The following is a 27,726-nucleotide window of genomic DNA, read 5'->3' on the forward strand; positions in this document are numbered from 1 at the left end:
AGGAGTGTTGCACTCACTGAAAGGCAGAATAGCTTTTGTAGGTGTCCTGTGCTGGGTATCTTTTAGTACCTGTGTTCATGAGTGTTTTGGGCAGCTCAGTAAATCTGAGAAAGTGAGGCTGCTCAATGCAGCTGGCAATGTATTATTTGGCCAAGAAATGAGGCTTCTCCCATATTGTCTTTATGTTGTTACCTGATATACTAAGGAAGCCCAAGAAGTATAAACTTTGAAAATCCTTAATCTTATTTTTTTTTGTTATGTGTGTTCACTGAAGTACAAGTGGTAACTAAAATGCATAGAATTGAAGAAAATAAACAACTGATTTCTTCTTTAAGGCTACTGAAATTCAAAATCTGGTTTTTCTTTTGGTACTAAAGGTCCAGACAGGTGTTTTTGCTTGATTGTATCTGACACACTGTTTATGGAATAGCTGATGTTTCCTGGCCAATGAGCTTGCAATCTGAAATGGTTACAAAATAAAGGGATAAATGTAACTTGCAAGAACTTTCAAGTATAGTGAGTTATATTATGCTAACCAAAAGCATGCTATTCTTAAAAAAAACAAAACCAGCACTGCAAAGCAACAAATACAAACAGTAAAATCCACCACACAACAAAAACATCACTTCTGGCAAAGGGTGCATTTGGCTGAGCTACCTGAGAAAGGGGACACTGAAGGAAAACTGTAACGACATAAGAAAAGGAGTGTAGACTTTGAAGCAGAAGGGGAAAGGCTCAGTGCAGCACCACCAGCCAGGACAACTGGGGGAAAGTGTCCATCCAGAAGGAATATTGAGATTCCATCACTGAGGCTGTGCCAGGCAGACAGTGTCTCCTGTCAAGTATTTGGAGCTTCTCAGGTGAAGGGTAGGTAGGACCTGGCTGTGATTTGCAGGTGACAGCTGGAGTAGTGCTGGGGTCAATTCCTGTGAAGCAAACAGCTGTCCCATTTCTACCCCCTATTCAGGCATGACCCTCCAGATCTGCAACCTCATATCCTTCCTTTGCTGCTGCTGCTGTCTGCCAGAAGCAGTTCAAGCAGCCTGCTCTTGGCAGGGTTTCCTTCAAGGCCATCTGAACTTAAGCATCTCTAGGCTGGGTGGGGACTGTTCATCTGTACAGTCTTGGGACTAGAGGAATGGTGTGGGGAGTGGGGGGAGCAGCCTGCAGACTTCTGATCCTATCAAGCCCAAGAGACTGGGACTGGGTGGTTCTGCTGCAGCCCCTCTGACTTGTGTGCAATTAGCAGGTGTTCACGTCTCCAGAAACTTTCCCATCTTAGGTCAAATGTGGGTGAAAGATGCAGCTGCCTTTCCCAGCCCACTGCAGGAGGAGTTCCTGTCAACCTTCTTGTTTGTTTTGTGTTTTTGCAGGTTGTGGGCTGCTCATTGCAGAAAGATACAGCTGAAAAAGGGTTAGCATCTTTCTATTCAATTTATGTCCTGAGCTTTTAAGATTCTACTATTGATTTTTTTTTGGTTTTGGTTGTCTTTGGGGGGGGGCTGGTTGTTTATTTTTTTTAATGTTTAGGCCATTATATATGTTCCATGGGGACCTAGAAATTTTAGGAGAATGAAAATTAAAAACATAAACTCTCACTACACATACTGTAGGGACAAAAGGTGCTCTTTGACTTAAATATCTGGAAGAGCTCTGTATAATCCCATAAAAAGGAAAGAAGGCTGACTTTACAGTCTTTCCAGAATGGCCTCATTGAAACACAAGTAAAATGGTATTAAGGATAGGAGCTGCAGTAAAAAGTACCCTTTTAAGTGCCTTTTTTTTTTTTTTTTTTTTTTTTGGTAAGCCAGCCTAATTTAGAAATAGTTCTCTGAAAAGTTCTTTAGAATGGTTGGGACTTCTAGCAACATAAAAAATTCATCAGTTTGTCTCCTTTTTTGTTGCTGATTACTAAGTTGGGCATTTTTACAAATTCATGCAAACCCAAAAAAGTTTAGGAGTATTAATAGCAAATATAATTTATATAGCACCAGATTCTCCTAGCTGCTCTATAGGTAAAGACTTGTCCCTGGTAGTCCCTTTCTTTTCTAGAAGGCTTCAGCATTGTCTATACTGGAAAATTGACTTGGGAAGGCACAGTGGTATAATACTACTACTACTACTAGTAATGATAACAATAAAGGGATTAGATTGCCAGTGTTAATGTTTGAAAGTTGACTGTTGTTCCACATTTAAAATTGCTTTGGGCATTTAACCAAATTTACTCTTTTGAATAATATCAGTGCTATTGCGAAACATGTTCAGACAGGAAATTATACCATTTTAGTTTAGTTTCTCAGTTTTCCACATAAACATCTTTCAGCTCTGAATACTAAAAGCAGCTGAGCAATGGCAGAACGAGGTGCACTAGGAAGGCAGGTAATGGTGTAAAACAGCTCACTAATGTTACAGTTATGGTTTTGTGTCTTTTGAGTTTTTAATCCCACTCATGGGTTTAGGTTTTTTGTTCACGTTTGGGATTTCTTAGTTAAATGACTAAAAGGGAATTTCGGCTTTAGAGTAAGGGGAACTGTATATTTTTTATTTGCAACTTTCAACTTTACAAAATGTTGCTATTTTTATTCAGATGGGTCATCGAATCACGTTTACAACTATCAGCCATGTGATCACCCACGTCAGCCTTGTGATAGCTCATGCCCATGTGTAATTGCTCAAAACTTCTGTGAGAAGTTTTGTCAGTGCAGCTCAGAATGTAAGTAAAACATTAAAAGTTATCTATGAATTTCCCTGTCTCACCATTGAGCTCTGTACTGCCAGTCTGTCTGTACTGTAGACAGTGTTACAGGAACAGCAAATTGTTTCAAACAGTAAAAGCATGTTCAGTTTAATTTGGCCCTGTAATTGGCTATAGCATGGAGTCAGAAGCAGTCTTCAGACCTAAAACTGAGGAAGAGTAATTAAAATCAGGGAAGGAAAGCATTTGCAGTACTAGAGTGTCCTATGCAGATATCAATGGCTCTGTTACCAATATTCTGATATGTATAATCTTTAGAGTCTTAATTATACGCAATATTTTTTAATACTTGCTCTTTTTCTTTTCCACACATTCCTTTGTAGGCCAAAATCGTTTTCCTGGGTGTCGTTGCAAAGCACAATGCAACACCAAGCAGTGCCCCTGTTACCTGGCTGTCCGTGAGTGTGATCCTGACCTCTGCCTGACTTGTGGAGCAGCTGACCACTGGGACAGCAAAAATGTTTCTTGCAAGAACTGCAGCATTCAGAGAGGATCCAAAAAAGTACGTCCAGAGTTATACAACTGCATGTCTGTGCCTGGGTTTTGAGGTGTATTTTCAAGCCAGAGAAAGGAATTTCTTTTCCTTTTTGACAGCTTGAAGGCAAAGAAAACAAAAAAACCCAAACCAAATATAAAGGAAAGGAGATGTCACTTGTTAGCTTGCTCATGTGCTGCTGTTAAGCTCTATCTACATTTTGTTATGTACCAATCAGTGTTTTCTGTGCAGCACTGTAGCAGAATATCTCCTTTTCCCCATTCAGGCTTTGTTTCTTAATTGCAAATAGGCTGCTGCTTTAAAGTGATACCTCAGCAGTCTTTCTCCAGCATAAAGAAGTTTATCCAAGAATCTAGAAGCCATTTCTTTCTTCAGTTATTGATTCTAAGGCATAAACTTGTATACACTCTACTAAGTCTTGAAAGCATATTCAGTTCTGGCAGATAAATTAATTAATCAATCAATAAGCCAAAGTTTATTTCTACTCTGGAATGTCTTCTCACAAAATAGTTGATTACTGAGCTGATCAGCAGTAGGCTCCTGTCTGCAGATCTTTTGAGGCTGAAGTCTCCCCCTCTTTTCATGGTGTCTTGGGGTAGTTAAACTAAAAGTTTTAGTAGTTTTCAAGTACTTGTTCATTTTTCTTTTACATACATCTTCTGATCCATAACCTGTAATTTTAGTATGTGTTTGATCATTAGAAGACTGGATTTGTCTGATCTCCTGGAATTCCAGCATATACATTTCACTAAGTGATACAAAACAAAATGGAAAAAAATCTGAACTCAAATCTAAGCTAGGCATATCTAAACTTTTTGGGTTTTCCATTCCACAGCACTTACTATTGGCACCTTCAGATGTGGCAGGCTGGGGAATTTTTATCAAAGATCCTGTACAAAAGAATGAATTCATCTCTGAATACTGTGGTGAGGTAAGGATGGAGAACACTGGATATGAGCTTAATTGATGAAGTTATGCATTGACATGGACTGACCATGGGATGCCACTGTCTGTAACCTGGTATCACATTCAGACAGAGCCATGTGGCTAAGTGTCACAGTCTGTAACTGCTGTCACAGGCTCAGATACCAGGAGCTACACAATTGAAATGTCAAAAAAAAAATTGAAACAGATTCTTGCTGGAGAGAAGGAGAGGCTAAAATGTCCTTTTTATCTTAGATGGAATTTCAGTTCAGACATGCTTGGAGTTTGGTGGCAAATCATTTAGTATAGTACTGAAAGTCAGTAGGAGCTTTCACTAAGCTATATTCTGTAGCAATAAAACCCTGAGTCAGGTATGCAGTCCTGATTTTGAGAGGAGAAGCAAGTCTTACTTTTCTTCTGCTCTTGAGTTTATTTATGCTAAGGGCAAAGCATGGATATTTTGTAAGTGCAGAATGCTTGCTGAAAACAACACTTTGTTTGGGAATACTTTGAATCCCAGAGAATACAAAACCTCCCACCTGTCTTTCAGAAGGTGCGGGGGGAAGGGGGTTTGACATTAAGCTGCTATGGTTACACAATGGAGAAGTGCTTCTCTTTTTTACAAGTGGTGTTTCTTTCAGATTATTTCTCAGGATGAGGCAGACAGAAGAGGAAAAGTGTATGACAAATACATGTGCAGCTTTCTGTTTAACTTGAATAATGGTATGTATGCATTAGTTGAAACCCTTGGCAGTGTAAGTAAAATATTCATGTTCAGAATTTCGTTCAGCCCTGTTCTTCTGCAGACAGGAGGCAACAATGAGAATTTTTTCCACACATCTTTCCCCATCAATGTGTGGGTTTATCCTGTTGATATCTAGTCTTTGGGATTTTTTTTCTCTAAATACTAGTCAGCTAGATGTACCAATAGACCCTATTGCACAAACAACTATACAAAAGGAGTAGAACTTCATGGAGTAAAATTATGTGCAGACATGAAGTAGACTAAAGAATGTAAAAGGCTTGCCAGGTGCTGTCTGAAGTACTTTTACTGAATTAAATCAGCAGTAATTTATGAGTAATTCTGTTGGGAGGGGAAAAAAGCCACAGATATGTGGTATGTGGCTGCTGCTACTAGAAGACAAAAATACAGACTGCACTGTGTAAAGCATCAAAATACTAGAAAATAGTTGAAATGAGGAAAAAAACACCTGCTACTTTATGTCAGTGTTGACTTAGCGTATTTATGGAGCTTGTCCTTGTGGAATAAAGGTAGAGAAGCTTCAATGAAAAGCTAAGGTGGTGCCATTGTGGCAGGAGGAAAAGCACAGTGTGGAACAGCAGAATTCAGCTGTTGTAGGGTGGTGAGCCAGCTCTTCCATGGGTGAAGCTGAGCAGTTACTGTCTCCAGCTGCTAAGATCCAAGCACACTAGGTATTAAACTCAAAAAATCCTTTGTGGGTTTTGTTTCTTCTGCTCCCTGCAGATTTTGTGGTTGATGCAACACGCAAGGGCAACAAAATTCGATTTGCAAACCATTCAGTAAATCCCAACTGCTATGCAAAAGGTAAGTTTCACACTTACTTGCTTTTCATCAATGTATGAAATACTACGAGGTATTTCTTTAACATGCATTTTATCAATATTTGTACTAACATACCTAATTTCTTTTCAAACAGTTATGATGGTTAACGGTGATCACAGAATAGGAATATTTGCTAAAAGAGCCATTCAGACTGGTGAAGAACTGTTCTTTGACTACAGGTGGGTAGATGGATTTCAGGTGGGATTAGCTTTCAGTATCTGCACAGCTCAGAGTTAATTCCTGTGTCTGCCTGGTCCCTGCAACCTAATGTTGAAGTAGGTGAGAAGAAGCATTTCCAACTCTGGTTTTGTTAAGCCAGATGCCACAAGACTGATTTGAGCAAAGCAGCTGGTTAAGAGCCTGCAAACTTGGAACAGCAGCTCATACAGAGCAAAATACTGACAAATGGGGACAGACTTTCTCTGAATGGGGATCTCTAGGTACCAGTACAAGTTAACTCTCCCATCATTCAAAAATGGGCAAGAATTTCAGAGAATGAAATCTCAGAATTACTATAGACAAGTACTTGCTAAGAATGTGTCCTTACTTTCCTCTACAATCATCTCACTTGACTTACTTGAAAAAGTAAGCTGTCCAGTGGCAATACTGTGTAGGAGTACTGTGTAGGTGAACCTTGAGAAATGCAGCTGCTTTCCAGTACTGAGAATGAACTTCAGGACTGTGAGATTCAATGTGAAAAAATATGGAATTGTAGTGAATTGTCTCCTCTTGATCAAACACCTCTGAAAGTAGTTTCTTGAGAGGGTCAGCAGTGTTATGAACCTGCCAATTCAACAAGGAATAAACCACACTCAGCTGGTGAGGAAACAATGGGAAATCTTAAGTACGACATTCCAGGCTGTGGTGTCATTCTGTCAGAACAAGGAAGCTGATGATACTTCCATGATACTGTCATTTTTGTGATTCTGCTTTTTTTTTTCAAATTTCAGATATAGCCAAGCTGATGCCCTTAAGTATGTGGGCATTGAAAGAGAAATGGAAATCCCTTGACACCAGCTACCTCTTCTTTTAAACAAACAGCTGCCTTATCTTCAGGAATTTCTAGTACTGTGGGCAATTTTAGAAAAATACAAATGATGCAATTTGAAATTCTGTATTTGCAAAGTACTGTAAAAGTAATTTATAGTAACAAATTTTTAAAAAACCAACTTTTTATTGCCTTCTCACCAGCTGCAAAGTGTTTTGTACCTATGAACTTTTGCAATAATGTGGTGTGGTACATTTTTCAACCTTGAATAAAGGATACTTGAACTTCTTCATTTTTACTGGAATTGAGTTGGAATTTTGTCTCAGCCCCCTGAGAAAGCAACGTGAATTTAATCTGTAACTTCTGTCCAAAGGCAGCTCCATACCTCTCTCTGTTACTGTTACTTTGGGTCACATTTAAGATCAGCATGAAGATGCAAACAGTGTAGGTGTCAGTCAGGTGATTGTGGTAGTGCAGTGCCTGAGACAAGTGTGGTCTTGCAGCTTCTCAGCTCCCTTGGCACACAGTTACATTTATGTTCTCTGGAGTAATGGCTGCAGCCTAGAAACTCCTACAAGTGCCAGAATAGCTATGATTTCTGTGACAAACACTACTTTCAAGACAAAGCTGTGGTACAAGGTGCCCTCACTGGCTCCTCTGAAGCACCACTGAATGATGAATACAAAAGTAATTACACATATTAAAGAAATTAAGAGATGCAGGAGAGAAATGTATAGTTTTCCTCCAGAATAATTTAGATTACAGCTAGATGTCTGTACAGGGCTACCACATTTATTTATAGTAGATTGTGAACTCAGCAGCCTCTTTCAAAGTAGAACACAATGCTCTGGTCAAATCAGCTGCAGTGGGAGGGCAGGCACAGGATGGCATTATTGCCAAACTAAACCCATGAAGTGTCCATGGTGACCATTTACCTGGGGTGGAGTTCAGCTCTTCCTGCTTCCACACTATGTACAGCAGGCAGCTGCCACATGCCCTCTGCCTTGGTGGTGGCCCAAGTAAGAACTTGGAGTTCATGAAGAAAAGAGTCCAAAAGTAAAAAACTGATCTCCCTCGAGTAGAGCACAGCTCCTGGTCTGAAGCTGGATGCACAGTACACAAAGCACTGCTTTAACCAGCCCAGGGCTTTGAAAGGCACCTAAGAGCACACAATTTCTGGCCATCCAACTAAGAAAGGAATTCAGGCTGCTTCTTTCTCATCACAGCACAATCCTGCTATTAGCCCTGAACCTTCTGCAAGAAGGGTTTACAAAAACCAAAACAGCATATTAGAAAAAGATAAAAAATTTAAAAGGCATCACCAGCTCCACTCTTCTAAGTTTCCAAAAGCAACTTCAAAACTGAGCAGCAAGATGCTTCTAATTGGCACTAATGGCAGTCCTTCAGAACAGAAATGGCAAGCACACAAATCTCAAGTGCAGATGACACCCCTTCCCCTTTTTCTAAATCAGTTTGGATCACATCTGGTATGGCTCCACAATATATTTTTTAAACCCAGAGTTCAATTGTAACCATTTGTTTCCATCAACAGAGAAACATTAGCAACACAAAACCTGGCTCCTTTCCTGCAAGAAGAAACACTGAACAAATCACAATTTCCATTAAGGGTAAAATGGCTACAGCACTTAAGTACTTTTCATTATCAAGATTAGAAAATACACAGATTACCAAAAACAAGACCTGTGAGGATGGCAGTATTTTGCTTGTAGCATGTGGAAAGCCAATACTCATTCCATAAAATATTATGAGAAGAATGGAATGAGGCCTGGTCAATCAAGGTATGCATACTAAGACTTCAAAGTATTTTAATTCCCATCACAAGTTTAATTTAATGGGAATTGTTCTTCAGGAACACACTCAATTTTCTACTCCAGTCAAAGAAATGGGGAGCCTAAACCTCCTTTATTCTAGGCAGCATTTATGCAAGTGTGATGGACATTATAGCACAGTGAGCAATATTAAAACCAGCTCCAATTTCAGCTGACCAAGCATCGCCACATATATTCTGGGTATTTTCTGTTCTGCATCTTGTGAAATCATCACAAATTTCTTTTATTTTCAAAGCGCACACAATTCCTCTTCAAAAGAAATAACATGCACAGATAATGATAGATGACAATATCTTCAGAGAACAAAATGTTCTTAAAGCCCTAGAAAATGGGGAGGAAAAGCAAAATGAATTTCTAATAGCTTTCATAACCATTATACCTTTTATTTACATTTAGAAAGATAAGTCATGAAACTTAAACAATAAAACCAAATGCAACTTGTACAGAAATCTTTTAAATTTTTTTTTTATTATTTATCACACATTAAAAAATGAAACACACTATACAAATGGTTTTTCATAGCAGATTACACATGGGTCCATTCAGACTCGCTCTCCAAGTGCTGCCAACATGTATAAGTGCTGCCTGTGATGGCAGCTGTTTATCATATAGCCAATGTATTGATTTAAATGCAGTAGCATGCAACCCTTAAACGAGAAGGGTCTGATTCCTTTCTGTTCTTAAATTAGGTTAAATGGCATTGGTGTCCATATTTACATACTTGAAATGTATCAATCCTGAGCAGTTCTGATGTAAATCTGAGACTGGCTGATGGAGTCCTGGCCTCAGTCATTAAAAAGGGAGGTCCAAATGGCAGCAGGGTGGCTGCTATGAAGTTCTGTCACTTTCATTCTTTCCATCACATATCTACTTGCCGAGTGTCACACAGTCAGGTAATTGCTAATAAAAATGCTAAGCCAAGTAACTGTAGGTGTCCTTCTCACCATCTACACGTTCCAAGTACTCCTTCTCAATAAGGATGTCAATACATTTCTGTGGAAGGAACAGAATAGAGGTAAGCAGTGGGACACAGGCATAAATGCCCTCTCTGGGGTTGCTCCAGACTTAGATTTTGAACCCTGAGGGAGTTCCCTGCCCAGCAGAGGACAGAAGCAGGTAAAGGACACAAACCACAGCAGTTCACTCTCCTCTTTCTGACCGCATCCAAGCAGAAGGCTTTGCTAATCCACTAAACTGAGTTACACTTACTGGATGCCATTTCAGGGGTGTGACTGGGAGATCATCATAGCTGAGCAACTTCATAGTAAGACAGCAAATAAAGAATTACACCAAGATGAAGAGAGCTTATGTAAGGTCAAGAAAAACAGCAGCAGTGAGGAGGCGCCTGTGTCACTGTCCAGCACTGGTGCCAGTTTATGCAACTGCTCTCACTGCTTATCCTTTGCCCCACCTATCCCTTGGTTGTGGATGTAAAAACTGCTGGTGAGCTCACGTAAACAAACTGATGAATATATTAATATACATAAATAAATAATTATTATAATAAATATAATTATGAGTAAATATTTAAATACAATGCTCCCCATCCCACCATTTTTACTGTAACGGAAAGCAGGAAACTTTTATCAAGCCAACCCCAAGGCTGACTGTTGTCCCCCAACTGGGAGAGCAGGAACAAAAGGTAAGCCTGGATCAAGGGCTGTGGTAAGATGACATGAGAAGATGCAATCCAGCTACTATTTTATCACCACTGCCAACAGCATGAGACATGGATGTTACCCTGAGAAATGCAGTAGTCCTGGTTAAAATATTTCCTACTTGTAACTCAAAAAAATCTATCCTTGCCCATCACATCTCCTTAGCTTTCCTTTTTAATTCAGAAGCATGTATTTTGTCTGAGTATATATCCTCCTCACCTCCCGGAATCCAGGTTCAGAGATGTGGGTCTCACATACCTTAATTACAGGAACTCGTGGCTTGAACCTTGAGGACAGCTGTGTTAGCACTTCTCCAAGCAACTGCTGGTGTTTTAGAACCTTCCTCATTTTCATGATTCTCACAATAGCAGCCTGCACAGTAAAGTTGGGAAAGTGTGTTTAGGAGCAAAGTACTTGCCTCTCTGTGTAAAGCCATTTAACTGCCCTAGATCATGTCTGCCCATGCAGCAGCACCACCACAACCAACTTGAGCATCAGATGGGGAGAAGTTTGTCCACAAGTGTCAGCTACTCATGCAGACTTCAAGTCTCCACAACACACAGTCATCAAAAGTGGTTTTGAGACACGAATTTTTAGAACTTTGCTTACAGTCAGTCAGTCAGTCAGTCAAAAATAATAGCATCAACTGGTAACAAGAGCCACATAAAATCACTTGTGTAGCAAAAAGCCTTCTTTATATATTTAACCTTACTGTGACACTGTCTTAGCGGTCCATCTATTTCCTTCCCCTGCCTCTCAAGTGGATTCCAAATGAACTGATATAAAACCATTGTTAATTTCATACTCCCTGGGTATTACTGTTTTTTTATTATTCAGTTTTCACTCAGGACAAGGTCTGGTGAACACATGTGTACAAGGAACCCAAACACTCATCAATATCAGGTCAGGACCAATGCGAGGAACATGTCCTGTCTGTAGAAATGCCTACCTCCAGTTTCTACTACAGACTCCAATCACCTTTAAGAACATTTTAAACACATTTTTGAATTCTAACGTAGTGCACTGCAATGGCATGATGTCTTCTAATAAAATTAGGAAAACCCTACAGTAAGCTTCATTAAATGATTACAAAATTGTGATTCTGAGTTCATGACAGCAGTCTGCAACAAAACTCACCTGAATCAGTAGTTTCCTATCTTCCTCTATATTTTTGTGTGTAGTTTCTTGCTCCTGCTTTTGTTCAGTCTTCATTGGCACATTGATGTTTACCCTTAATTTTTTGCTGTAAAGAAAAGCAGAAGTTCATGAACAATTAGACTGTTTCAAAACCAAAGAAATACAGAAAAAACTCCAAACAAAACCCAACTCTACAATAAAAGTCATAATTACTCTACAAAAGTAAAGGGCTTTGGCTCTTCTGAAAACTTTAGACACTTCTATTCAAGTTTAAAAAAATTCAAATAAAAAGAAAAAATGTCCACAACCAACCAACCAACTAAATAAACAAAATACCTTTCTGGTGGGTGTTTGTGTATTTCACAGCTTACTGAATCCATCCAAGTGATCTGTGAGGTCTAACTAGCACTGTACAATCACACTGTATTCAAAACATTTCTGTGTGTAGTAAGAAGCTTGCAGTCAGTGAAGGGGACAATGGAAGCCACTGGAAACAGAATCACCTATCTGATTTAAAGACTGGATTCTGACTATAATGTGGAGAAATCTGTTTGTTCTGTAGAACTGAGCTCTGCCTTTCACATGCTCTCTTGGCACTGATGGCTGTGCTGAGGTGAGCCCACTACCACATATGGCCACTCTCAAGACAAGGTCCTGTGTCACAAGTGGGGAGCAAACCTCAGCATCAGAGCACCAGGGAGCACATGGTTCTGCTCAGCCTGTTAGCTGCACTGAGGAGAGGATCTGTTATTTATTTAGCACAGTGCTCTCCATCATAAATTGGGAACCAGCAGCTGCACAATGCAACAACTCTGTGCTGTTTCCATCACTGCATTAATGCAACAGACCATGAATTCTCAAACCTTTAATTATTGGTAAAGGGGGACAGAAAGCAGATAAAGGGTGAGGTACAATAAAAGGTTTTAAAATGCTTCTTTCACTTGAGATCTTATCTTTGAGAAGTACTGAATTCCTCACTGAATTTATGCATGTTTATATCTATGCTCTGGTAAGCATGATAGAAAGTACCACAGTGCTGTAAACAGCCTGAAATACACAACTGTTTAAAGTAAGTAATAAAACCTACTGAAAATTGTGTTTATTAAGTCTTCAGATCACCGTACCCTTTGTGGTTATATAACGAGCCTGATCTTGTGTTAGCAGTACAGGATGAACATTTATGACTTTTGCTGGTCACTGGACACTACTGCAACCTTATAAAATATAATAGATTTTGCTGAGTGCATGCAAGTAATGCACCTTGGTGAAACGGCAGCACTTGAATCAATTATTCAAGAATTAGACAAGAATCAAGGAACAAAAAGGACATATGAAACTATGTTAGGCCTTAACAGACTTTATGACAGAGTCAAGGAGCTGAAGTCACACCCATCTCTCACCACTCGCCAGCCCTCTCCCTTAATGCTGATACACATCTGATCTACGTTTGAATTGGCACTTGAACCCTGAAGCTTTCATCCCAAGTATATTAGGTTTCCCCCATTTTGAAAGCAGAGGAGGATGCTACCCATTAAATCTAAGTGTTGTATGCTGCTTACTTTTTGTAACCAAGATACAGTTTTATTAAAGTATCCGGTTTTAACTCCACTTCATCAACATTTGCATTTTCATCTTCTAAAACCTGCAAGAAATAAAAGAACAATTAAATATATAAATAGTCTTTAACATATTTCACTGTATGCTAAGCAGATCATAACAAAGCAAGAGTACTTACAAGCAGTTTTGATTTCAACAGTATCTGTAGAACTTGTGCCAAGATATCCTACAAAATTATAGAAAATATCAGCGCAGAGAGACAGCATCTTTGTCTAATGTAAAACCTTATAGTTCATAGAAATAAAACAATGTTCTTTTTGGGTGTTATGACATACTTCCCTTGTGGTTGGTCAAATAACACAAAATTCTCAAGAAATACTAATTCCAAACAAGATGTTTCCAGTTGCTGCTTTAGGAACTATTTGCAAGCAGATTTATATCTAAGAAATAGTTTTTCCCAAACCATGCAAATACATATACCATGGAAAGCTTGAACTTCAGAAAGCAAGCACTCTCTGCTTTTTGATTAACATCTTTCAGTTTCAACAGGGATCCACATTCTGGTTGCTGTTGCTGGCTGGTCACCCAGAAGGCTACTGGCAATATTTTGTGCAGGCCTGCAAAGCTGCTATTTTACCACAGTGTGTAATAAATGGCAACCCCCTAAGACTTCTGTGTTTGCAACAACTTTCTAGACACATGTTTCTATCCTCCTGATTAAAAATACCTAACTTTCCAGAAGTAAGAGCAGATTTGATTCAATCCTACTGCTAAAGGTCAAATAAATGCCAAATTGTGGGCTATAAAGCCTGCTTGGAAAGAAAAGGAGGGAACCTTTTCCACAGAAGGAAGTTAGCCAATGAACTGCAGATTTACAATGTTCATGTAAGAGAGCCTTGAGATATAAAAGAATGACAGATGCACAGATCAATCATTTAGGGAAAATGCTGTTTTTGCTAGAATGTTGTCTTTTAACATTAAAATGTATGAATTAAAATACCGAAAACTTCCAACCAGAGCTCAGCAGGAAGATAGACCATTCACTCCAGTCATAAACATGAATGTACATGCACTAAGATTCAACAGAAGACCAGGCAGTTATGATTACAGGAAAACAAACTAGGAAAGGGAATTGACCAAGAATAGAGCACATCTGTCTCCTTTGGGACAGAAACTGATTCTGCCTCCAAGTATATGTAATCCAAATTCCATCACAGCAGGAACACTTGCTCACAAGAGTGTGGTAAAATGTGCAAAGTCACTACCATTTTTATTTGAGTACTGTCTGTCAGCTGCTGCACGGTGTAGGCATCTTCTGTGTTGTACTGTAGTAAAATCGCCATCTGGAATGTGGATGCCTGACAGATTCAAAAACAGAGAACAGAGGGGAGATGGGGGAAATCAAAAAATGAGAACTTACAAACACCTTCTGAATTTGAACAGTCTGAAATTCATCAGTTAAACACATACACTGGAATATTTGGACAACACAGAATACCCAAGTGGTGCTAATAAAGAAAAAAACCCAACTTTTACAACCAGAGCTCCCCTTCCAGCATTATCAATACATAAACCCCAGGATTAGGATCATTTAGCTTGCCTCAGACACTTCATCAAATCTATTATGGTATCAAAGCATTTTCCTTCTACTTGCTAATACAGTTTTAATTGTTTTCCTGTCACTCCAACTCTTACCCATATAATCTTCATTAAACCCAACACAGACTACTGAAATAATCCCCACAACCCTCCCAAATCCAGAAGAATAATGAAACCAAATTTATACACCAAGCAGCTATAACTGGCTTATCCATGTCTATCACCACAGAGTTAGTGTATGTTGATGACAAGGTCAAAGTCTAACATGATCTTGTTTCTTCTCACTGTTGTGAATTCCCCATTCTATTTACTTTTTGAGAGAAAGCAGACAGGAAATACACACAGCATGAGACCCTAGGCAAAGAGGTTATGATTGTCTCACAAACTGCATTTCAATACCTGTTTTAACCACAGGCAATATGTTCCATTTCCTAAGTCAATTTTCTTTTAATCACAGACCTTTAGTATCAGTACAGTAATTTAACATACAATAAAGGTTGTACTGGCTGCATCCAGCCTCTCAATACAACCATCACCAAGTGTTTCTATTGGCATGACTTGTCCTTACCTGTAATGTGTATCTATTTTTGAAACAGTTGGTAACCAATTCCCCTTTGGACAGCTGATACAACCATGTCAATTTTCTTCCACTGTGACGACTGGCATAAAATGCAGTAAATCTCTGATAGCTCCGTTCTAACTGTATAAAAACATCAGTAGTAAATAAATTAAATAAGTAAATAAACAAACAAACAAATAAATAAATATTACTTATCTTAGTTTACTATTACTAGAACATATTATGGAAACAATAGGGGATCATCAAATCTGATCACCCTCAACCACTATGTTGTCTAAATAACACAAACAGAAACTCAAAATAGTCAAATTCAGCAGACTGGATGAAAAACTTTCCTCTGCCACGAGTTTCCCCTTTAAATATTGTTAACAGTACAAATGTAAACAGGCATTTAAAGTTCATTCTTCCTTTTAGGATATATTAAGAATGGCTAGAAAAGTGGTTTTAATCACCTTCATCCTCCAGATAACAGCACTAAACTCATTTCTCGTGTTAAATATTCATGTCTTCTCTTTTCTGGATAAGCACTCAGGAGAAAACTAATTAATGATTATAATTACTAAAGATTTTTACAAAGCTGAAGCAATAGTATGGAAAAGTTTCTTAAATTAAGTATACCCAGAAAAATGCACTAACAAAGATTTGCTTCAGTTGCTGTTGAATATTTTGAATAAAGATTCATTAGCCAGGGAGTTTTTATGGGAAAGATATGAAAACACGGATTTCACACATCTCCCTCCTACTACCTTACTCAATTATTTTGTTCCAAATGTCTTCAGACCGAATAGGCAAATATCAGAGACACTTTTAGTCCTATCTGATACACAGCAGAACAGAAGGAGACACCAGACTTGTAAAATAAATTTCTCTCAAAATCATTCCATGTTCAGATGAACCAAGTGCAAGTGGCTCACCTCAGATGGCAGAGCAAATGTGCAGGACTGCTGAAACGGCCACGATCCAGAACTCAGCACCTGGATGCTGAAATCCACTGAAAGAGAGGTGAAGAGGATGAACTGAGTTATCTCACCTACTCATAACCCCCTCTTCAAACACAGTTCCAGTTCTAACACAGAAATAGTTCTGGCCTTGTGGTAAAACTAACATGGTAAAAAATCATTAAGAACTATTTTATTTTTGTTGGAGCATTACCAAAGGTATTCATGAGAGATGTCACTACAGTTAGAGAGTTTTAGATTTACTATTATGGACACTCAATCTTCTCTAATTTGGAGAAGTTACTACTCTGTTTTTATCCCTCCAATGGCTTTCTCTTTTAATACAGAAGCATGAAAATTCTTAAGTGTTCATCATCACTCCACAGTATACAAGTGCAAGAACAGACCTTTCACACTTATACTTGGTAAGGCATTTTGGTCAAGGCAAGTATGAATAATACAAAAACTAAATAAATTTTGAGCCTGACAATACACAATTCTAATAGTAATCCAAGAAATATTCATCAGTTCTTGACAGAACGTTCAACGTGCTTCAATTAGAAAGAAAAGTATAGGAGAGTGACAGGGGCATCTAACAACCTGGAACACAATATGCTTTTATTAATACTTTCACATAAGTCTAAGTATTAAACAGTTAAAATTCAAAACTGTTTAAAGAAAAGCATCTCTTCAATCAAACAAAAGAAGAAGAAGAAGAAGAAAAGAAAAAAAAAAGACAAGACAGTATTCACCTTAATTTAGTTATGCACCTAAACACAAGCTGCAAAATCAGGAGGAGGCTACTCACAAAATATATAAAGAGCTACTGCAAGACAAAGAACAGACATAGAAGACTAGTTTAAACATCCCAGCTACCTTGGTCAGAAGAACACTAACTCTTAATCTGTGGCATTTTGAGTAAGTCAAATATTTCCCTCACTTAGTTTGGCAGAAATAAGAGGAAGCTATACTATGCAACACTAACTTAGGTAAAGGTATTACTTACAATCTAATGGTTCTGAATTGGTCAGGTGCTTTTTAAATTGCTCATTCAAATCCTTGCTTACACCAATATCTTGGAACATCCGCTGCAGCTTGGAGGTATACTCAAAACCACAAGCTTGCTGTATTTTAAAAGCACAGATACATCAAGAAGACACATTTTTGACATTGGATAATGAGAAGAAAAAAGAGTTGCAACATATTTTCTAAACAGAATATGTACAAAGTTCTGCATTTCCCTTACTCAAAGTGCTGATCCCCCCTGGAATATGAGCTTTAACTGCCATTGAAAACTGAAGAAAATTTTGTTTAAAAATTAAGCAAAACACAATGAAACAGACTACTCAAAGGGTAGCTGACTGAATTTTGCTTAACTCTGCATAAATATGGGTTAAGAAAATTAAGCAATTTTCCAGTACTCATTCCCTTGAATAATTAAATCCATGTCATTCATTTGGTTAAGAATAACTAAGCTTAGCTCCATGAGACAGACATGCACCAGAAGTTCCTATGATTAAAAAAACCCCAATCTAAATAACAGAAAAAAGTACTTCGGTTGTGTATTTTTCTGTGCATAAAATAAACAAATGCAAGAACGTACATCATTGCTTTCCAAAACAGTGTGAAGACCTGCAAGGCAGTAGATCATGAGACAGTCATGGAATACTCACTTTTAATTTGGAGATCATGCTTGCCTCAGCATCATCACTAGCACTGTTTTGATGCACAAGTCTCTTTGCCAGCATTTTAGCATAGAATTTTTGAAACACATCTTTATCCTCAATGTACTTGAAGACAACCATCTGGAAAAGCCAAGAAAATTTGTAAGGAAAAAATATTTAAACATCTGTCTTGAAAAAGCTGTAGCACGAGCAACCTAATTACCACCTAAATTTTAAAGATTAGGGGTTTTGTTTGGCTTTTTTGGGGAAAGGTTGTGGGACTTGTGGTGTGTGTTTGCTTTAAATACAGATACTATTCTTAAAAAAGAACTGTATATTCCATATGTAGAACATATTATATATATATCTGTAAATATATAATGATATAAAAAAGATGCCATGGAAATAATATATTTTATAGGTATATACAGATTAAGTAAAAACATAGCTTCAATATAGCCACTTTAAATCTGCTTTAAAGGGGTTCTTAATAAACAAAATAAAATAATTTTTATATTTTATATGTATTTATAGGTATCTTACCACTTGATTGAGTGTATCTTCCAATTCTGCTTCTTCTGGATTCTTTGAGCTGCAATTAAAAAGGTGCATTTTTAATGAGTTTCAAACCAGCAGAATTAAACCAACATATGGATGCATATGGAAGTTTCAGAAATAAAAGAATGCAAATTTAAGTAGCTCTGGGATCAAAGGCTCTTTAAAGAGGAAACAATGTAATGAGGTGAACATCTCACTGCTCCACCTGTCAGCAATGCTGAAGTTCCCAAATCTCAGAGACTGAAGTCCTGGACCATGACTAGCTTGGGACTTGTAGTCTGGTACTTTTCAGGATTTATGAGCTTAAGCATGGACCTCTCTCTTCCTGCTGCTAAATGCTATTTTTCTTTAATATCTTACATAGTACAGTGAGAAGAAACCAGCTCACAGTGTTAGGACTTGACTAGGTGAAAGCCCAGGTGGCACCACATTGTCTTCCTCCATCTCATGCTGGAGGCATGCTCTCCAGGCAAACCCCATACCTATCCTGCTCACAGTCACAGTATTTGTAAAGAAGAAAACAAATCCTTTGCTGAATGAAGGAGGGGATGGGAAAGGGAAAGTGTGCAAGTTCTCCCATTTTTGGGTTGTTTGGTGGTAGCCTTTTTTTCCTCTGCCAAAATAACTAAAAATGTTACCAAGGACAAAACTGACACCAATCCAGTATGAATTGAACTGATACTAAGTCAGCATATGAGCTGCTGAATAATTTAAAACCTTGAATTAAAATATGAGCTATGTGAGGTTAGAAAGCAGTTCTTGTCCTCCTCAATTTCTGCCCAGATGGAAGAAGGCACAAAAAAATAACAGGAGGAAAGCAAGAGTTTTAATGGAAAAAGGGAATGTTTATCTCTTTACAACATATAGCCCAAATTAAGTTTTCCAGCGTAAAAAATCCTACATAAAACACCTCCTTCAGTTTTACTGAAAAACAAAAACTTAAGATTCCTGTAAGACAAGAAAGGTTTACCTACTGCCTCCACTTTTCCTTAAAAAGAAAAGTAAACAACACAACTTCAGGAATGGAGCCACTGAAATTTTGTATCCAGAATTTGATACAATTAATTTCTTGCAAAGCGAAGTTCTGTTTCTGAAAACAGTATAAAACTTCACAGGCTAAAACCTTTTTTAAAAAAAAGCCAATATGAAATCATCATGTGTCTTTGAGGACATACCTTTTCTTTAGTAAAGAGTCACAGTATCGTGCCAATAGCTCTGGAGATTTACTGGATGATTGAGCCATTTTCGTCACTGCATTATTATTTATAAATCGACCACAAGCCTATAAATCACAAAAGAACAGTGAAATTTTGGGAGACTTTTTTTTTTTTTCATGGAAATAAAAAGTCCAGTATCTGCCACTACATGCACTTACTTTGTCTAGTGCTGCCACGAAGCCAGCATCATTGTTGAATGCAGACATGACTAAAGCGTTGTATTTCTTATGGACATCCAACACTGTCTGAACATACATTTTTGGATCCTGAAATGAGGAGAGACTGGATTTTGCAACCTGTTGAATTTCTGCTATTTCTTCCAAAATTGAGCTATTCAAGGGCTCATGAAAATTTGTGTGGGGAAAGTCTAAGAAGTATTAGCAATATTTTAAAGGTAAACTAGTACCCAGACTAATTCAGGTCTTGTGTCCAGGACTGACTGATGTCACTGCAAGCTTTCATTTACAGTAACCACAGTGCAAAGTGTACCGCATTACACAAAGGAAAACAAAATCTCAACCACTGTAAACATTTTCAAAGACTTAAACTTATTTCAAGTCACACTTGAGAGACCCAGACAATTCTAAAAATGCAGCTGCTATAGAGGAAAATCTTTGTAGTAAGAATGTGACTGGTGTCTATCCCAGCAGGTACAGCTTAGTATAGACACCTCAGCCACTGGTAGTTCTTAAAAATTACCTGCTCAACACCCAGTGGCAGCCAAATGCCAATAAACATTAAATATATTGTACTCAGACTGAGTTCTATGTGCAGTTACTGATCTTGTTTCTCAATAAAGATGGAATGGAGTCAAGGAGTAGCGACAATGATGGGCAAGTAAATAATCAGGCACACAGGACAGCTACTCCACAATTGACCAAAAACTCTGGAAGTCTTTAATGTGGAGATCAGAAAGTCTTGTTGGCAAGAATTGATGGAATATGGGCAGGGTTCTATGAGGATCCTGAAAAACATTTTCTGTGGCCACTGAAGACCGACGCAGACTACCACAGATCACCAATCTAACACCATGCTTGAGATAAAGAATTGAGATTATTTAGAAATTCTGAGGTAAGAAATGCAAGTGGACATTCAGAAAAGTATTGATGACAAGAACTAAAAAAACCCAAAACAACCAAAGGCACAAAAAGCAGGAAATCTTTTGACTGAAAAGCAGCCTTGTTAATACAGTTAACAGAGACTAGAGAATAACTCCTTCTGCAGTAAAAATCCAAAAGAGGTGAAATGAGTCAGGCTGGTATGACTATTTCTCTCACTGACTACGGAAAAACTGAGATGCATCTGTTCAGCTGATTATCTGTTTAGACACAGCACAGGTAAATGAAGCTGGGAAGAATCAATCCTACCTAATCCTACCTACCCAGAGGACTAACAAGGTAGTGATGAACAGCAATACAGTGGTGTAAGGGATATGGAAAGAAAAGGCAAGATGGTTCCCAAGGGAAACAGTCAGAGATACTGCTATGAAAATGAAGAACAAATGTGTGAAGTAAGGAACAAAAGAGAAAAACGAGGAAGCAAGAAAAAGTGTCAGAGGCAGCAAGAGTTTTGTAAATGGTTGGAGTCAACTAATACATAAAAATCTTGGACTTTCCCTATCAAAGATGAAATAATTCCTGGAGAAAGAGCTTTCATTTCTTTCTGGCCTAATTCTTCAAGGCCAAACAGAAAAAAAACTGCAAGAGCGATGACCACTAGGGGGATGTACCAAGCATGGAGCAGATAAAATTTCAAAATTTACTAAGACATCTACAAATGAAACTGAAGATCCTGAACTTGCTTCCAGGATTCCTTTATGATTCATAAAATATCAACACTCCCAAAAAGCTATGCACTTAAAACTATAGAAGTGAACAACAGACACTACATCCTTCAATACAGATTACTGCTTTAGTATGAAGCTATTTCAAGAATTTCTCAGAACAGTAATGGGTTAATATGAATTTTGCCAAAAATCAAAATTAATCATAGAATCATAGAGTAGCCTGAGTTGGAAGGGACCCACAAGGATCATTGAAGACCAACCCATAATCCTGCACAAGACCACCCTGAGAATCACGCTGATGATGTTATCAGTGACAGTGCCTGCCTGAGAGCATTGTCCAACTGTTTCTTGAATTCCACTTTAAATAAAATTTACCAGAATCTATATTCTATCCTGATTTTGTTTTGTGCAGTGTTTAATTCTTTTTCTCCGCCCAGAAAACATCATGTTGTCTATACAGAAGATGGCTGGCAAGGAATTGAAACAACTTGATATTGCCAAGATGCAATCCTAATCAAAACATAACTAAGTTTGAAATCACAATTATGGGATAAAAATCTAAAAAGCAGCCTTTTCAAAGACCTGATCTCCTCCTTATATTATTATTTTTCAACCATTTCAGTTCCTCCTTCTTCTATTTCTCATGCTTTTCCAACCAGAATAAAGATATTATCAAAACACTCAAACCAACAGAAACTCTCTAGTCCCATCCAAGCAGAATTCCTTAAGATGATGAAATAAAATACAGTCAACTGGAGATAATGTTTCTTGAAACAGTGGACTGTCAGGTGTATTTTTAAGTGTTGAGTGTTGTATTTGAACAGCCACTTTCCAAGCAACATGACATCCTGACAGAGAGCAAAATCTCAAAAGAAAACTCTCCCTCTCCCTCAAAACCAAACCAAACCAAAATCACCCCAAATCTTCCCCAAACCAAATGAAAACAAAAAACCACACCCAAAAACCCCAAAACTCAAAGAGTAGAAAGAGAGTGATGTAAATTTTGTTTTAAGTCTACTACATTTGAGAATTGCCAATTACAAATTAAATTAGTGAGAGAAAAACAAGCAAACTGGAAGTTTTATCAGGAAGCATTCACTGCCCTCTAATGTAAAAGTGGCAGCAACCACACATAAACTTGTTTTGATGAGATACTTGCATTTAGTGCAGCTTCTCCACATTTCTCAATTGCAGCTAGACCCTGATTATGAATGTGGGTTTCCAAAAGTTTTTTCAGCTCTCCAAGGCCATCCTGGATTCGAGATACAAGGTTATACATGCGACCCAAGTCTGTAAAAGACAAAAAAAAAGGAAAGTTAACATCTCCCACCTGTACTGGCTATTACTTCAATTTCTCATCTACAAGTTGTTAATAGGAACTAAACATCCATTGTCAACAAAACAGTAAGCAATTATACAGTACAGCAAACCTTTGCTTTCTCTTTAACTAGGGTTAGCTTTTCAGGTGAGTGCAATCTGTTATATCAGGATCTATTTTTCACCATCACAATGCAACAAATCTCAAAAATAAAAACCCAACATTTGAATGGCAGAAAATTTACTTCTGTTTTTAGTTTTCACAGGTTTAAAGCAGTGATTTAAAAATGGTGTTTAACCTCTCTTATTTAGACAACATTGTGAGGTGCTGCCATGAATTTGAGACTGTTATTAAGGTTACTGCTGGCTCTGCTACAAGTACCAGATTTTCCAGGTGACTACTGTCCTTTAAATCTTGTTTTGAACAGGACAGTTCTCAGACATCTGATATTACTTGTATCCCTTTGCATATCAACACTTTTACTTTGGGCAGTGTCAGTAATAATAGCTGGAAATTTAAGGCAAAATATTATGCATTGATACGACCTTAGCAGATAAATTAAAACATTATAAATCTAATTTCCTTCAATAAAGCACTGTCAGTAAAACACATCTTAAAAAAACAAACAACTTTAAGTGACTGATTATCAGTAGTAATAACTATTTCAAGGAAAAAAGAGGTTCTGAAAAGCATTACAATACAACTAATAAAGGTAAAAATAAACTGCATGCCATTTCACATATGTTAAGGCTTCATATTAAAATCTTACCAGTTTTCAGCCAAGACTTTCCAAATCAATTAACAAATTTTGGAAATCTAATACTGAAGACAGTTTTGGTTTTTATTATTTAGTTTCAACAGGAGAGATGCTCTGTATTTTCTGAGAGCAGAACTCTTTTAAAAAAAAAAGCAAACTTGAATTGGCCATAATGTTCATAAACCTGTCAGTTACCTCTTGCAATCTTGCCCTCACTAAACAGGCATTCCAGAGAAACAGTAAACAATCAGATTTACTGTAAATTTAGGAGGAGATTTCACCTTGTAGAACACATCTAAAGGTTGACAGCTCTTCTGAAGTGCAAGGACTTCTCTAAAGAGCTTGTGAGCAATTTACTACCAACAGAGGACTACTAGATTAAACAAAACAGAGCAATCAATGAGCTAATGCTTTACCTAACTCTGAAATACAACACACAGAGTTTGATTCCTTCTTATACTGAAGGGATGACATTTCAGTTCAGTTAGGTTTCTGTATAACACTTTCCTTTCCTTAAAACTTGGTCAAGCTTTCAACTTGCAGATTTGAAAACAAAACTTTTACTTCTCTCTATGAAAACCACGACTACAACCTGATGTTTAATTTTTAAGAACATAAGAACACCCTGCAGAACTTTAGAAAACAGTAGGGAAATAATGCCACGCATAACTACAATAAGCTGCTTCACTCTACCCACAAACAAGTGTTCACAGGTTGGTTTTCCAGGATGTTAGGTGAAATAAGGAAGAGATGACACAATGCCTCATGGAGGATTTGCACAGTAACTCCGCCTACATCATTACAGCCTTCTGGCAGTAAACCAAATTGTTTCCTACAGGTATCATACTGATATGAGTTTGTAACACACGAGGAATGTGTCCCACAACTTTTATAACCAGTTTACGCATTAATTGCACAATGGATTAAAAAGTTACAGAACACCATCAGGAGTGGCCTGTAATATGATATTCTCAACCACAGTTTGCATGGGAGGACCTCAAAACCAGTGCACTTTCAAGAGCAAAATTAAATATTTTAATCAAGATCAACCTTTTATTTTAAGTTTAGGATAGTCTACCAAAGGCTATATTAGTATATCACAAATTGGAGAACGAATTGATTACTGTGATTAAAGAGTGAATTATCAGACTATTACTGAAAATAAATTTTCTAATTTGAAACTTCGTGAATCTTAAAAAGGGAGAGAAAGCTGCTACAATTTAAATACACGAAGCCTGATAACAGAAGAGAAAATATTTTGAAAAAGAAAAAAAAAAATCATGCATTTTAAAGAATGTCTAGTAATTTTAGAAATAATCCACATGAAAGTAAACCCAAAGAAAGGTACGTAAGTAGACAGTGCCCAAGACACAAGGTAATTGTTTTCTTTTTTTACCCTGACAAACTTATGGAATTGCATCACCATGGTAAGTGATTGTACTAAGGGCTCACATAATCCAAGAGCTTGATAAAGTAGGAAGAAAAAAGAGTCCTGAGTCCAGAAAAAACCTTCTTGTTAGTTCTACTGCTATTTCAATTGTCAAAAATAATTTAGTCATTTATAAAGTAATTTCACAAGCCAACACCCATCAAAATCTCTTGCAATTATGGAATAAATATTTACAAACACAAACAACATCTGACTCAAATACTAGTAGAGATTCTTTACATCTGAATCAGCTAACTTCTGACCTACTAATCATGCTGAATTGCTGTATTTGATTTCGAAGCATCTCTTTTATCAACACGACAATTATAGATTGTAATAATTTACAGCTGCTATTTTAAGATAGATATACAATGAGACTGAATGATAGTTTAAATTCAAAACACTCAAAGGAACACTATCATTATTAGTAACTTAACCACAGCATTTTGTACATTCTGCTGCTTTCTTAAGAGCAGTATTTCAGCTATACAGCCATACTCAGACATGAAATACAGATTTAATTAATTCCCCAACTGGGAAATCAGAATCATAATTTATCCTTATCTGCTTGATCCACAAGAATAAGTTCTGGCTGTTATTTTGTGTTCTCTATTAACTCCTGAAGAAACTCATACAAACCAACTATTGGGGGTTGAGTGTTTTTCTGTTACTGTGTCAATTGTAAGAATTTTTCCCATTATCATGCCAATGGAGCTGGCCGGGCTACACCCAGGGTCCCTGATGGGTCCAGACAAAAGGGGTGGGTGGGGACGGCCCCGGAGGGGCCTCTGAGGCTTCCGGGAGGGCACTCACGTTTCCCGCGAGCCGGGAGGAGGACGCCTGGGATCATTCAGCCACGCGGCCGAGCACAGCAGAGCCAGACCCTCTGCAATCACCTGCCCTGCATCTGCCCCGTTCCAGCCTCCTGCCTCTGCGGACACAGCTGATCACCCGGACACACACGGTGAGCGAGGAGCCGCCGCTGCAGCCTGTTCCCGCCCGGGACTGGCGTGGCCGCTGCTGCCCCTCCCCCCTCCTTCCTGCCTCCGTTCCCGCTTGCCTTTTTGGCAGATCCGGGCTCTGGACTAAGCACAGAGACAGCGTGCTTGCATCTAAAGGGACTGACACCGAGTTACCTATTTCGTTCTGTTAGCAATTTTAACTGTTATTGTTTTCTGTTTGTATAGTTAGATATATTAGTAAAAGAGCTGTTATTCCCACCCCTCCTTATCTCTGCCTCAGAGTCTTTGATTCAAACAATCATAATACTTGGGGGAGGGGAGTGGAACCAAAGTCTCTATTCCGTCTCTATTCCAGAGGGAAACTTCTGCCCTTACTGGCAGACACCTGTCCTTTCAAACCAGGACACCAGCACAATTAACAATTCTTTAAAGATATCTAAATTCTGATAATCTTTACTTATTTCAGAGGAAGTGTTGAAGAAGTCTTTTTTCTATGTATTCTCTATGACAATATAAACTTCATCCATTAGCAACACTTAAGAATAATTTCCACACCCAAAATTAACTCATCAATTAATAATTTCCAACCTTTCCTTGTGCTCTATATGCAATATTGTGTATTTTATACACTCTATTTTAAATGCTACTTATTTACCACTATTCCTCTTTTAACATTTCCTATATATACTTCTGAACACTTTGGATTTTAAAATTCTCAGTGCTGACTCAGGAAGATCCATGGATTAAGCTGAAACAGCTGGGAAAGAGTACTGTTCTGTTTTTCACCTCCCATCTCTCTCTCTCACACAAGCTTCAGCTCCCAATGGAAAGATGGCTCTAGTGCTCTTGAAACTCTTCCAGCCATATTAAGAGTAATCAAACTAGTGTTGTTCTGCCTTACTATTTGGGATTAGGGTAGGGTCCTTGGAGCAGTATCATCAGCCCCCCTGATTTCATCAAAACCTGCTTGTCCATCAGTTTAGTGACTATATTCTCTCTAAATCCAATTCCTGAACAAATGACATTTAGCCAGCACCAGATTTTACACTGTTTGCAAATCATCGGGAGGAGAGCTCTAAGCCTAAAGCCAGTGTTTGAAACTCCTTACCTTCATTTTTGTCAGCATCCAACAAATTCTGAAACTCTGTATGAAATATCTCCAGATGTTTTTCAATAAGTACTTGCTCACACTTTCGTGCTAACTCATCTTGTGTGCTCTCATGGAGATACACCTGAACTCTACGCTGCTCCTCAAGAAGGCGAGCTTCGGCCTACAGAAAGACAGATATAAACATGAAACCTGCAGGGAAGGCAGAATACCAATCCAACACCAGAAAACAGGTGGCTGTTCAGTAAATTCTTCTAGAAAACAAAAACAAGCAGCAAACCTCTCTAATTTGGTGTTATGGAGCACCAACTTAAGCAGCTATTTTTCCAGGAATCATAATATACATTTGGAATTGGTGTTTATGTGGATTGAAAATATGTGCTGTTTAAATGGCAGGGGAGAATCACAGCAAGACTGTTTTCGCTGACATGAGATGTTGAAGGTTTTAGTATCAACAAGCTCTCCAGCTACAGAGGTAGTTATGTTTAAGACAAACATGAATGTATATCACAGCTCCAGCCCCACAAAACTAAAAGGCAGGAAACTACAATTTAATGCTATGCCCATGACAAATATATTTGAATATTCTCAACTACATTCTTATACAGAAAAGCGAAACTACAATCATTTAAATTATACTAGCATTTAATTTAGCATATGAAATGCTACATATGCATATCCTCCTGGCCAACCAAAAATCTAAATGACACTCAAGGAACAGAACTTACAAGAAATTGTAAAAGTGAAATTGTTTATATAGCAATTACATCTATTTCACTTGCAAAAGTGTTAAGGATTCACATTACAAACCATTTGTAACTGCAGCACATTACTAGGGATAAACAGCGTATGTCCTCTTA

The 27,726-nt window shown here is 37.9% G+C and overlaps 2 protein-coding genes across 7 annotated transcripts in view; one reads left to right on the top strand and one right to left on the bottom strand.

Moving 5' to 3' along the window:
- EZH2 (enhancer of zeste 2 polycomb repressive complex 2 subunit) overlaps positions 1-7,040 on the top strand; it is a 49,394-nt gene extending 42,354 nt beyond the window's left edge. For all 4 annotated transcript variants that reach the window (XM_079301088.1, XM_079301089.1, XM_079301090.1 and 1 more), the window contains exons 13-20: positions 1,374-1,414; positions 2,588-2,713; positions 3,079-3,257; positions 4,087-4,182; positions 4,817-4,898; positions 5,662-5,742; positions 5,855-5,939; positions 6,711-7,040. In XM_079301088.1, the coding sequence (XP_079157214.1) occupies positions 1,374-1,414; positions 2,588-2,713; positions 3,079-3,257; positions 4,087-4,182; positions 4,817-4,898; positions 5,662-5,742; positions 5,855-5,939; positions 6,711-6,771 (751 nt within the window). In that variant the 3' untranslated portion in view covers positions 6,772-7,040. The remainder of the gene's footprint in view (positions 1-1,373; positions 1,415-2,587; positions 2,714-3,078; positions 3,258-4,086; positions 4,183-4,816; positions 4,899-5,661; positions 5,743-5,854; positions 5,940-6,710) is intronic.
- A 1,990-nt stretch (positions 7,041-9,030) lies between these two features.
- CUL1 (cullin 1) overlaps positions 9,031-27,726 on the bottom strand; it is a 53,755-nt gene continuing 35,059 nt past the window's right edge. For 2 of the 3 annotated variants that reach the window (XM_079302402.1, XM_079302403.1), the window contains 15 exons: positions 26,867-27,029; positions 22,452-22,582; positions 19,665-19,772; positions 19,465-19,571; positions 18,275-18,323; positions 17,741-17,872; positions 17,074-17,191; positions 16,044-16,120; positions 15,118-15,249; positions 14,216-14,308; positions 13,129-13,176; positions 12,953-13,035; positions 11,394-11,499; positions 10,515-10,628; positions 9,031-9,591 (listed from right to left, as the gene is read on the bottom strand). In XM_079302402.1, the coding sequence (XP_079158528.1) occupies positions 9,511-9,591; positions 10,515-10,628; positions 11,394-11,499; positions 12,953-13,035; positions 13,129-13,176; positions 14,216-14,308; positions 15,118-15,249; positions 16,044-16,120; positions 17,074-17,191; positions 17,741-17,872; positions 18,275-18,323; positions 19,465-19,571; positions 19,665-19,772; positions 22,452-22,582; positions 26,867-27,029 (1,542 nt within the window). In that variant the 3' untranslated portion in view covers positions 9,031-9,510. Of the gene's footprint in view, positions 9,592-10,228; positions 10,629-11,393; positions 11,500-12,952; positions 13,036-13,128; positions 13,177-14,215; positions 14,309-15,117; positions 15,250-16,043; positions 16,121-17,073; positions 17,192-17,740; positions 17,873-18,274; positions 18,324-19,464; positions 19,572-19,664; positions 19,773-22,451; positions 22,583-26,866; positions 27,030-27,726 lie in introns of those variants that run through there. The other variant, XM_079302401.1, reaches the window with a different exon arrangement.

The sequence above is a fragment of the Erithacus rubecula genome (assembly GCF_903797595.1).
Source record: "Erithacus rubecula genome assembly, chromosome: 3".
NCBI classification, from domain to species: Eukaryota; Metazoa; Chordata; class Aves; order Passeriformes; family Muscicapidae; genus Erithacus; species Erithacus rubecula.